This window comes from Simochromis diagramma, unplaced genomic scaffold (assembly GCF_900408965.1).
Source record: "Simochromis diagramma unplaced genomic scaffold, fSimDia1.1 OVJJ01000216.1, whole genome shotgun sequence".
In the NCBI taxonomy this organism is placed as follows: Eukaryota; Metazoa; Chordata; class Actinopteri; order Cichliformes; family Cichlidae; genus Simochromis; species Simochromis diagramma.
This window is the reverse complement of record NW_024386883.1, coordinates 15,795,518-15,808,059: the sequence shown is the minus strand read 5'-3', so window position 1 is coordinate 15,808,059 and position 12,542 is coordinate 15,795,518. Positions and strand designations below refer to the sequence as shown.

Below are 12,542 nucleotides of genomic sequence, written 5' to 3'. Positions count from 1 at the left end.
AGCAGTTTCAGTAAAAAGTTGGTTGAAATGGACCGGAACGATGAGGCTAATTAAAAATAATGAGCTGCATGGGTTGTACCAGCCAGATAAGCTTATCATGAACCCTGTCACAGTTAAAAATAACATTGTGTCAGAGGACTGAGGTTTCACTTCACCGCTGTAGCAGAAGGAGGCATTAATCTGAGTATAAAGCTCCTTCATTCAAATTTTTTTTTATTTTTTTAATTCACCGTGTATTATAATTACTTTAAATAATAACAAATTACATTACTCTTATTATCTTTTTGAGTACGTGTGTTATTTCATTACATATTTTTGTTCTGGTAATAATTTAAACTGAACAACCTCTGGAGGATCATTTGTGCCAAGTTACTCATTCAGAATGTAAGTAAGTGCACTTAAAAACAACTTTAAAGCCTGATGGATCGATCTAGCGGCTGGAACATTACGTTCACTTGTCAAGGCCCATAAAATGTTTACAGTGACCATATTGGGTGATACTTTATTGCAGAACAAAGCTAATTTTCCTCTAGCGGTACTGTGGTTTTTCCATCATCTGATACAGTTTACTAAAGTCCCGCCCGCCTTCAACGAGACCTGCAATAACAGGTTAACGGTGATTTCATTAGTAAAATAGCAGCTGAGTTTTTTTGCTGTGTGTGTTTATGTCTCAAAAATATATACAGTGTTGTTCACTTATTGTGCTAATGGAAGTTTATACACCCTCTTAGACATACTTGCAGAAATCCTCGCTTTTGCATTCATCCACACTTTAAATGTGACGCTGCTTACACAGCTTACAACAGGATTCTCCTCTTTCTTACCCCATCAGACAGAGAGGAGGATGTGGTGTTGTCCTGAGGGCTACAGGGTGTGCTGCTGGTCAAGAAGCTGCCTTGCTCCCCACCTGACAGTGCAGGTGAGTGGGGTGCTGAGAGAGTGTCTCCTCCTTCCTTGTTCCCTTCCTTCTCCTCTTCCAGGGGGATCTGAGGAAGCCCTGGAGGCCTCCCCAGCACTGTCAGGGCTACATAGGAGCCCGCTGCCAGAGAGGAGTCATGGGAAAGGAATGAAGGGAGGGTGAAGGGAGGGGAGAATATAAAAGCCATCAGAACCAGCTTAGACAACCCAATGTGTCAGACCGTTAGAGGAACAATAAGCAATCTGCAGAGCAAGTATGCTTATATGTTATGTCATGAGATAATGTGCTGTTTGAACTGCTAACTGTAGCACTTATGCTGCAATAACTTATAAAGGCAGTGTTTTGGCTTCGAGTCTATATATAATAATACAATGTTAGCTGACACGTCTCATCTTTTCTGATAAGTCACTTAAGATCTTTTTGCTCAAATGTAGTTTAGGATTAAAACAACTCAACTAATGTTTATGTTGACTTAATAATATCTTCTTAATGAGCCTTGTAAATCACAAACAACACAACAGATGTGATACAGCAAACTAAGGATGTAAATAATTAGAGCATACTCACATCTTATCAACTTTACAACCTCTAGGTGGTTTGAATGTGTAACTAAGGTCCCGTTGACCTGTCCAAAGACAAAAAGCATTAGCAAAGAATTTCTACAACTGACCAACATATGTTCCTTAAAGCCTAAAACCCACAATTATACTGTTTTGTTTATTTCATTCGTGGTAGTCACTGTTTCTATGTGGCATCATTCTGTTTTTCTGTTATTCTAAACAAACCCCATGACAACATCAAAAGTATCCGTGGACATCAGTCCATCTCACTGACTTCACTGTGCTTTTAGTGGCTCATTTGTTATTTCTGAACATGTTTAAAAAGAGCCACAAGAAATGTATGCATGCATTCATAACAGGGAAGAAGCTTTGTGACACAAAGCTGAAGTGGCTGAAAAACATTTGGTTAGCTGATCACTTTATTATTAATTCTGTTGCTTTTATAGTACTTTTTCAGGCATTTTATAGCCTTTATTTTGATAGACCAGTAAAAATCAGATGGGAAAGTATGGAGAAAGCATGTGAGCTGTTGTGAGACCCTGTTTTTATAATATTTCTAAGAAAAGTAAAAACACAAACAGCTGGGATGGAAGAAAATGGATAGAGATAAAACAGGACTTACAACATGAACAGGTCACACTGTGAACTGCATGTTGGTTTTCTGATATTTTATTACAGTGCAAATAATCTATAGATTCTTTTTAACTTTCTAAAGTCATCAGTCCAGTCATTACCACGTCTCATTGTGACTGCCCAGCTGTGCAGAGGCGAAAGAGTGATGAAGCATGAAACTGTTCTGTGTAGCTCTCATTTGTCTATTATTTGAAAATCGAGCACAACATCAGTTCAGGAAGGTACAAAGTGAAATTCAGCCACAAACACAGCAGCTCAGCTGATCTAAATGCCAGCCCACCTCACCTAATGGCTCAACTGACACCCTTATACGCATCAAATTAGCAAATCATGTAGGGAGCGCCATTTAAGCTACTTTATCTTTCCTAATAACCCCTGGAGAACACAAAAATCCCTTTGGGGTTGCATCATGAAGGGCATCTGGTGTAAAAATCCGCCAAATCAAGCATGTGGAGCTAGAAACTGTGGCAACCCTCAGTGAACAAGGCAGCAGCCTGTCCAACAATTGCTGCACATCTGCAAGCCTTTGTGCAACCCACCTCCATCGCAGCTTCCCTTCTGATGCTGTTCCTGATTTTTCTTTCCTTTTGGGTCATCTTGCGGCTGCTCTTACTGCCTCCATCATTCCAATAAATGCACATCACCGCTTACGGAACTATCCATCTCCTTTTTTAGTCCTAACTAAACTACTTGCGGTGCGTTTTAAATTGCACACTATCAATGTCTCCTTGAGAAAACATTGAAAATGTTTGTGCCAAAGTCGAGAAACAGTAGGACAAAAACATCCTGCATTCAACTTACTACACAATGCTAATCCCTTTGTCATTATCTGTGAGGTTTACTGTACAGATACTACATTGGAGCAGAAGTACCACTCTGAAAACATGCCTGATACCCATCCCATTGTGTACAATAAATACAGATTTCCTAAGAAATAAGAACTGGATTTGAATCTTTATTTTGGGGAACTAAATAAAAAAAAAAAGTTTTAAAACAAAGGAACAATTGGTGCTAATGTGCTCTTGTATTTTAGACTCATTAAGGTTCATTTGCTGATCCCAGAGGCAAGAAGAAAATAAATGAGGAAGCTAACCTTAATGATCCTATCTCCTGTCTGCACACCAGCTCGCATTGCAGCTCCATCTATAATGCAAAAGACAGGAGAGAGTCAGATGTAGTGTGTGTGTGTGTGTGTGTGTGTGTGTGTGTGTGTGTGTGTGTGTGTGTGTGTGTGTGTGTGTGTGTGTGTGTGTGTGTGTGTGTGTATAAGAAGTAAGAAAGAGAGAGAGTCTTACCATCTTTGACCAGCTGCACAAACACAGGGTTGTCTCCACTTACTGTCAGCCCAAAGCCATTTTCATCTCTCTGGATTATCACACAGCGCTGGACCAGACCTGTCTCACACACACACACACACACACACACGGTACCCAAAGCGGTAAAAAAACAAAAAGAAACTGTGGACGACTTTGTTTTGTGGCATTTTGTTTGCGTTACAAAGATGAAAGCGTCACACTGCTGTTGTTGTTGGATGTGGTTGATATCAACATTACAAAATTACTGAGAGCAGTAATATATGAAGTTTAATCTCATTCTTTTGCACTATAAACCTCGATCCGGTACTGCGGGGGAGAAAAAAAAAAAAAGCATTCACACAGGAAGTGACAAATTACAAGACTGAAATGAAAATAGTTTACAGTCTCCTGCTGTCTTTGCTGAGACTCACTGCTAAAAGATCTTCATTTTTCCTCTCATCTCTTGGAAAGAGTTCACTGGAATAATGTTTAAAATAGTCGAGAAAATCAAAATAGATACCACAGAGCAGCAGAACTAAAGGTTGACACTGGCTTAGTCATTGGTTGCCTATTTGTTGTTTTAACATCACAGCCTGGTTTTATTATTAGAGAAAACATCTGTACTTATAACTTTATATTACTAAAGTAAAACTTGTTGGAGGGAATTTGTTGTTGTGTCTGGAAAAAGCTGATTTTTTAACACAGATTTTAAATACATGACCACATCTTTGTTTTAAAGCTGTGATAGTGATGGTATTGATTGTTCTCTGCTCTGCATGAAGACATAATCTAAAATAATAACCTGGAACACATTTAGATCTGAAGTTGTATGACAACTATACTTTAAAAAAAGTATGGTGTTCCACAAGGGTCAGTTTTAGGTCCTCTATCAAATCTTCCTTCACTTACCTCAGAAGTTATCTTTATTCTGCAGATGTCACTCAACTTTATATAAACATATACCAAACCTCAGCACTTAGGATGAATTTTTTTGTTTGCTTTTTGCAGAGAACAATATCTGTGTAGATATGTATAGGCAAATAGGCCTCAAACCCAATTCTAAAGCTTAAAACTACAGTAGCACACGATTCTGGGCCAAAGGCACACCAGCACAGTGCTTAAACCTGACAGGAGGAATCACACAGATAGAAATAATAAACAATAATAATCTTTTTAACCTTTTCACGCATAGTGGTCACTACAGTGGACAGCTATTCAAAGGCTGTTTTATTGTATTTGTGTCAGCGTTGATGGTATACTTGCACATAAACACAACACACAGTGTATATTATTTATTCATTTGTCAAATTCATATGTAAGTAAGTGCATTCACATGTAAAAACCCTTTGAAAAGTACATGTTTAAAAAATGAAGTTCAAAAGTCTTTTTTCATGCCTAAAGATGAATAAAAATAATTAAGAAAAAAAAAAACCCTGATCGTGGTTGGCATAATTCATGCATGAAAGGGTTAAACTCACTGCCTATCTAAAGCAGAGACGTTGGTCACACGTACCTCCATTTCGATCTTAAGTGGGCAGAAGAAGTGAAACTGTACGTTCTGTCACTAAAAAGGAGTTTAACTACACATTTAATCACTGACACTTCCTAATATAAGAAGAGGAAGTGCGATTTCAACACTACCAGTACAGTGTTTCTCTATGATAAAGAAATGTTGTTGTAGTAAATAAACAAATCTGTGAGCACGACTCTCTGGAATTAAACTCCAAGAACAAAATGTATAAAATTACAGAAAATGTTTTGGTTTCATTGCCCAGACTGTACTGTAACCTTAAAAGGAAATAGTTTCTTTTTTATACTGTAGAGCCAGTACTTATTTACTTTGGTGTAGTATGAATGGCCACAAGAGCGGTCTCTATCAGCAGGAAAAGCTGTAAAACTTATAAAAATACATTTAACAGTCCGAAATTGATCCTCCTTCACATTTTTCAAAGCCATTCAGGTGAACGGATTGGAGTTTATGATGGACTTCTACTGTTTGACAGCCCTGATCTAAAGGTTGAATGCAACAACCTAATGCCTGTAACTAAAATGCTGCACTTGCAGTGTGGTTATCCTCTATGATCCCCCTCGTTCCTCATTCCTGTTAACATGAAAGATGCACAGACTTCTTTGTTAACTATATACACTATATTTATAAAAATGATCAGGTAAAATGGTACAGTGCTAGACCAACCATGATTTTATTATCCAGTGGGAATGAATTAAATATATAAAGACACTGATGTAATTTCACAATGAGATCTGTGTTATGTTTGAAAAAAAAAAAGATATAAGTTATATAAAACCTAACTTGTATCGTCCCAAATATGCATCAAAAATATATTTAAATGACAACTGCTACAAAGAGTAGAATTTATATTACTCTGATTTAATCTCATCCATTGGTCTTACCCACGTTTTGTTTTTTTAAGTGGTAAGAAAGCGGCGCCCTGATTAGACATTGAACTAAATGTCGCATAAATGGCACAGAAATGCCCATCAGCTCACGCCAGGAGCACAGCTAGTAGTACTCATTTTAATCTGACCAATCTTTGCAGTCCTCTGAGGTCAGGGACTCATTTTGCAAACCGAGCTGCGTCTATAATAAAATCCTACAAATCAACCTCACCAGCAACATGAAATCTGCAAAGAACATCTGCTAGATCAGGAAAACTTGATGTTCTTCCTGCAGCCACTGAGGAAGTTTAGTGCAATCTGCCTGTCTGGTTACTCCCACTTCAAAGAACCATCAGAGAGAGTTGAGTGGATAATTGGTTGTCTTTTGGACTCCATGAGGAGCCTCAAGACTCCAGGGTGAACAAAAGGGCAGAAAGGATTAATGTCAACCCGGCAACCCAGGCAACCACCTTCACAACTTCTTTCTGAGCGCAGCCTACACCCACACCATCTCTATTCGCTCCCCCCGCCAGCCTCTGTGATAAATACTCTAGTGGACAATATCTGTTTTAAAGTTTTAAGCAAATTGGATGCAAAAGTTCAGGCTTAGAAAAATAACACTTCAATAGTACAAGTGTAGAAAAGAAAGCTGCATCACTGATGAAGCTGGAACTCTTTGTCTACGTACTATTGTGCTATTTCCCTGAGCAAAGACTGATTTTTTTTGTCTGTCCAATTATTGAAAGCAGAAAGATATTTAAACTTAATTTGAAGTTAACACCACAGAACGTTCAAGTGACGCAAAACAATTCATTTCTGCACCCGCACATCGGTACAAGCTGAGATTAGAAAGTTGCGTTACGAGCTAAGAATCGATCCGTCGTCATTCATCGAGCCTTTATGACGGATATTTACAGATAAACCTTCACATTGAATTCACAAAGTGAAAATTCTGCAGAAATTGAATGAAGCAAATGAGAAAACAAAAGTGATCAACAAATCCAAGAAAATAAAGAAATCTGTGTCTGTTACCTGTAGGGTCGAACTCATGTTTGAGGGAAGGAGAGGGTTTCTCATTCTTCGGCTTCCAGTCTGTGGGCTCCCTGTTGAGAATGCTCGGAGTCCTAAAGAGACAAAACATCAAACCTTAAAAGTCAAAGTTTAGCTGCAGTTAGTAAAGCTGAAGTTGTTTTCCGAATTTCCTTCCAAAATAAATCCTGATGTTGCTCTTTTCATTCTTATATGAAATACATAAATATATACAAAATGTTTGGCTGCTCATCATGGCATCCATTCATTTAGCTTTTATGGGTATCTGCATATTCAAAATATGCATTAAATTATTTCACAGGAAGCAGTGTGGGAGCAGCAGAGCCGGGCAGATGTTTTGATTGATGTTTAAATGTTTCTGTCCACCTTGTAAAGATCCTTCTAACAGGTATCTGTTTTAATAAACGTGCAGCGTTTCATTATCTTGGTAAAATAAAACCATCTTGAGTTATTTCCCTTCATCCTAGTAGCGTGCCAAAATCTGTAATTCCTCTAGTGGCCACATGAGGCTGGCTCAAAAGTGAGTCAATGCCCCATAGACTCCAATGTTAAAAAGCCCAACCAGAGCAGAAATAAACATGTTTAAAGCCTGAATCACATTTTTTACTATTGTCTGTAGTTATAATTACTTTAACTTTACATTTCAACAACATGAAGGCGCTCATTTGCATTTTAGCTACCTGCTTTTTTTTATTTTTATTTTTATTTTATTTTTTTTTATTTATTTATTTATTTTACCTCCAGTTATTTGCATTTTTAAAGCAATTATCTGATTATCCTGAGGGGATAATTATACTAATACGTTACTGAGTTGACTTTTTGAGGTACCTTGGTACCGATTATCAGGGATCTGTCTCTAAAGTAGGTTAAAAATTCTGACTTGATAAAACTGTCGATGAGTCTGTAGTTCCACTTAGTCCATCCCTAAGTGGAACTACAGGCTTGCTGATGTCTAATTTAGAATAATTTGCCAATAAAACAACTCACTAAGCTCCATGTACTCCCACTTTCTTGGATTTTATAAGCATATCCCCCACTGGAGCTGGACGTGAAGGTGGCAGTTCATTTATTAATAGCTGAGGCTCCCTCAGCTCGTCCCTCCCTACTCGTTCCAGAAGAGGGGGTTTTGTTTGTGCTGCTGTTCCTCCCTCGGACAATGGGGGCCCTGGGCTCTTAACAATGGCTCCCACGTCAGAGCCAACTTACTATACTGTGGCTTTGTGGGACACATTCCCGGAAACAGGGACCAGGGTTTTTGGCTTGGCCTGAGTTTCCTGAATGTGGGAGAGGGCTGAGAAAGAAGCAGAGGAGGGAGGCGGGAAGGAGGAGGAGGAAGGAGGTGTCTTTGAGGAAAGACAGAAGACTGGGCTTAGGAAATTTCAACTAAACCTCCCAAAGTGAACAATCCAGTGTAAACTCTCCTTATGGCAAAGAAAAGGAAAGAAAGTAATTAAATGCTGGGATACCACATGACAAAGACGTAGGAATATTTTCCGGTATGCCGGGCTCCTGGAAAACGAACCAGACTAAACATGCAGTGGATCCTCACAATTACAGACAAAAAGAGATAACTGTGGGTTATGCTGAACAGCAGACTATTATGGTTTTAACCTTGAGATCTGAACCTCCTCCTTGCCGTGGTTGGAAGAGATTAGCAGCTGATAGGACATGGTGAGAAAAGGGCAGACTAAGTCCTGCTCATGGGGTGGCAGTAAGTAAGTGTATGAGAAGAGGGAGGAATTCAGCTCTCAGCTCGTGATGTGTACGACACATTCGTGCAGTTTGGGCCGAAAACATTTGTGACGCCTGAAAACACGCTTCACTGTTCTTCCACAACAACACGCAGAGTTATGACACTCTGACAATAAAATAAAAGGTTTATGAGTGTGCATAAAAACTCAAAACTGCAAGTCGCTGACATACAGTCGAGTGAAAAAGAAAGCACACACCACCTTTAGCAGCAATAACTTAAATTAATCAGTTTCTGTTTGAGTTTATCGACCTTTCACATGGATCTAGGGGAATTTCAGCTGACTCTTCTTTGTAACGTTGCATCAGTTCACTGAGGTTTGAGGGAATTCACTTATGCACAGCTCTCTTAACATCTCCTCACATCTCACAACATCTCAATCGGGACTTTGACCCTGTCATTGCAACACGTTCTGCTGTAGATTTTAGGATGTGCTTGGGATCACTATAGTGCTGCATCAGCCAGTTTATTTGACTGTAGAATATTCTGGTAAACAGAGGAGTTTAAGGTTGGCTCAGTGACTGCAAGGTGCTCAGGTCCTTCAAATAATCACCCCTCAACTACTATGGTCCAGACAGGTAAACTTATCTGCTCATACTTGCTGATGATCACTGATAATAAAGTGGCTTTGATTAGCAGCACCCTGCTGCTACTCGCCTACTTAAACCCCAGTTAGTCAACAATGTCAGAAGTAGAAATCAGCCGGGCTCTACTCAGAATCCAGCAGGAAAGCCGCTAAGTGCCATGACAGCTCCCCGAGTTGCCAGCAATAATATGGCTTCCCTCTGGAGAGTTAATTAAACTCTGAATGCCAGGGCCATTTGCAGAAATTGTCACCAGAAAAAACATTCCTAAATTCAGTGAAAAAAAGCTGTTAAGAGACAGATGGGGAACCTCGACGTGTTTTATGTGGGCCTATTAAAAACTTTAAAGAGTTAATGGTGTCTTTTTCGTAGCCACAGATGTTATTAAACCAGTTTTAAAATGCCTTTAACTGCACCTCTACCGAATGTTCAGCACAAAAATCACACACCCACTTTAAACTGTGACGCCTAAGCCATCAACGTGATATCCAAGTCATTAAATATCAGCTAAACTAAATGCTCGGGGATTACTTTTTTCCCTTTCCCGTTCAGAGATGTAATATTTTTACAGTGCAGCATGTATATCCTGATAGGACCGTTTGTCCTGAAAAAATGATCCATGTAATCTAAATCACACTAGACGACCTCTTCGATGAATCTGACAATGCTGGACAGTCTTTGAAACCAAGTGATGGGACATGTTTCAGTCCTAACAATCGATGTACCTCCTTTTGTTGTCCTACAAGGAGGAAAAGAGTTCATGTCCATGTGAAACGTTTCCTGGAACCTTAGAAAAAAAGGGATCATTAAAATCAACTGTTTTAGTCTCATTGGGCTGGAATACATGGTCACAGCTCAGACTTTCTTTGCTTGCTTACTGCAAAGTTATCAAAAGAGGACAAAAAAAAAAAAAAAAAAAACCCAAAAAACAAAACATGTAACAATCTACTCGGGCCTCAGATGCCAAAAATACCAGACAATTCCTCTGTGGGATGATAACAGCAGCAAAGGACTTAGCTCCAGAGAGCTGGAAAACTGGAACGCCAATGAGTACGAAGCTAAAACTCCAAATATAGTAGCGCTCACTGTTTATTATGAAAGCAGCAGGCTACACTAAAATGCAAAATCATTTATGCTTTCATTTTGCTCTCTGTAACCCAAATTAAATGTCCTAAAAGAATATAAAAAAGAATGCAGGAATAGGTTAAAAAGTTGATTTTAAAGGTGAATAACCAAAGCCGCGGTCTTATTGTGGGACTGACTGGAAATTTCTGGTACTGTAGTTTGTTTGCTGGAATACAGAGATGTGCAAGTATCAAAGCTGCACCAGCTCTGAGGCTTTGGAGAAGAAAGTTTGCACAGGACTTTATGCCTCCCAGGATTCAGTAGCTTCTAGAAACACCTTCAGCAGCAATAACTTGATGTAATTGTTTTTTATAGGACTTCATCGTGACTCTTCTTGATATCTCTTGACGTTTTGGGGCATTTATTTATCCACAGCTCAGTAAAGCATTTCAGTCAGGCTGAAGTCTGGACTTTGCGCCACTGCAACAAATTGATTCTTTTCTTTTTCAGTCATTCTGTTGTAAACATGTTTACACGCTGTTGCACGACTCAATTTCAGCAAACAGTGCTCACACTTCACTCTACAAAACTTTGGCATTCAGAGGAGTTCATACTCAGCCCAGTAACTGCAAGGTACCCAAATCATGCCTCCTCCACCACCGTGGTTCACAGCTGGTGTGAGGTGTTGAGACATAATGCATAACGAAGAGGGCCATGTCTGGCCAACATCAAGCACAGCTTATCAGCACAAACATCTTCACTTTGGTCTTATCTTCCAAAGGATATCGTTCCACAAGTCCTGTGCTTGAGATGGATCTTTGCAAACCTAAACCTGTTATGTTGGTATGTTCTTTTTTAGAGAGAAGAGGCTTTCTCCTGGAAACACCTCCAAACAAATCATACTAGTTCAGTCTTTTTCTAACCGTACTGTCATGAACTCAAACATTTAACATGCTAACTGAGGTCTGTGGAATCTGAAATGTGCATAGAGCCCCCAACCCCCAAAATATTGAGCGTAGCATTCATGCAGAATACAAAGTCAAGCATTGTCACGTCAGCTCATCAGTGCCAGCCCACATCTGCTGATGGCACAGCTGATATCCCTCTGAGCTTCTCTGTCTCATATAAAGTGAGATATTTAAGTTGGTTTGGGCTGTCACTGTTTTTTGTTGAAGGATAAAGTTAGCAATACTTATTAATATTTTATTTATTTCAACAAAGCCTATAAAAAGACCAAAACTAGCTCCAAACCCACTACTTCTCAGTGAAAAAGTTGATATTTAGCAACAGGAGAGATGATGACAAAATAAAATAAAGTGTCTAACACATTGAAGGACCTATGCACCCTCTGCAAAGCTCATAGATGGCCCTATTTCTATCACATCAGTGTCACTAACTCAGGGTGGAATCCCTGATATGTTATGGCCTTTATAATTTTATTTTTCTCCATCCTTCATTTGATTCCCCCCAATCCCTCTATTTCAAGGATCCTGGACTAAACAGAAAGGACCACCTTCACATGAATGCTGCCTTGGGGGGGAAAAGGACAAATGCACAGACAAAGATCATTAGTAAGATCAATTCTCCATAAGTAAAACAACAACAACTCTTTCCAAAATGAATATTATCATGCCTGCTCCATTAATAAATCACTCTGCATTTCCATGTGACATTATTGGCTCCCTCCACAAACATCCAAATTCAATAGAAGCTTGTGAACTTCCAGCAGTGATCCAATCAAAACGCTCGACAAGGGCTGTTAAACATTATCCAGTCATCCTCAAATGAATGTTTTAATATTAAACTGACTCACCCAGCACTAACTGCTTTTACAAGGTTAGACTTCACAATGAGATTCAGCTATAAGGACTAAATCTGTAGTGTATGTATAATTTAAATAATAAAGACTTAATTTATTATTTTCAGGTACCACAAAAGGTACATTTTGGCCTCACAAATCATGATTGCATTAAAAAAAAAAAAAACAGGGAGAGTACACTCACTGATTACTGATTAGGTACACCTGTTGAATTGCTCAGCAAAGCAAATATTTAATCAGCCAATCACGTGGCAGCGACTCAGTGTATCTGGGCGTGTGGACTTGGTCAGGATGACCTGCTGAATTTCAAACAGAGCTTCAGAAAGGTGACTTTTTGTTCCTTCTTCCAGACCCTAGCTGGATAAAATAAAACACATTAACACATTAATTATACGTGTAAAGGTAAAGGCACATATAATTTTTAGCTGTTTGTCCTCAGGTGACAAGACAAATTATTGCATAATCCCAGG

At 39.0% G+C, this 12,542-nt stretch overlaps 1 protein-coding gene across 1 annotated transcript in view; it reads right to left on the bottom strand.

Moving 5' to 3' along the window:
* Positions 1-12,542, bottom strand: part of LOC120733951 (rho guanine nucleotide exchange factor 12-like) — a 47,359-nt gene that overhangs the window by 26,693 nt on the left and 8,124 nt on the right. The window contains exons 2-6 of the mRNA XM_040032485.1: positions 6,837-6,928; positions 3,408-3,506; positions 3,206-3,255; positions 1,487-1,544; positions 825-1,039 (exon numbers count right to left, since the gene is read on the bottom strand). Coding sequence (XP_039888419.1) covers positions 825-1,039; positions 1,487-1,544; positions 3,206-3,255; positions 3,408-3,506; positions 6,837-6,928 — 514 coding nt within the window. The remainder of the gene's footprint in view (positions 1-824; positions 1,040-1,486; positions 1,545-3,205; positions 3,256-3,407; positions 3,507-6,836; positions 6,929-12,542) is intronic.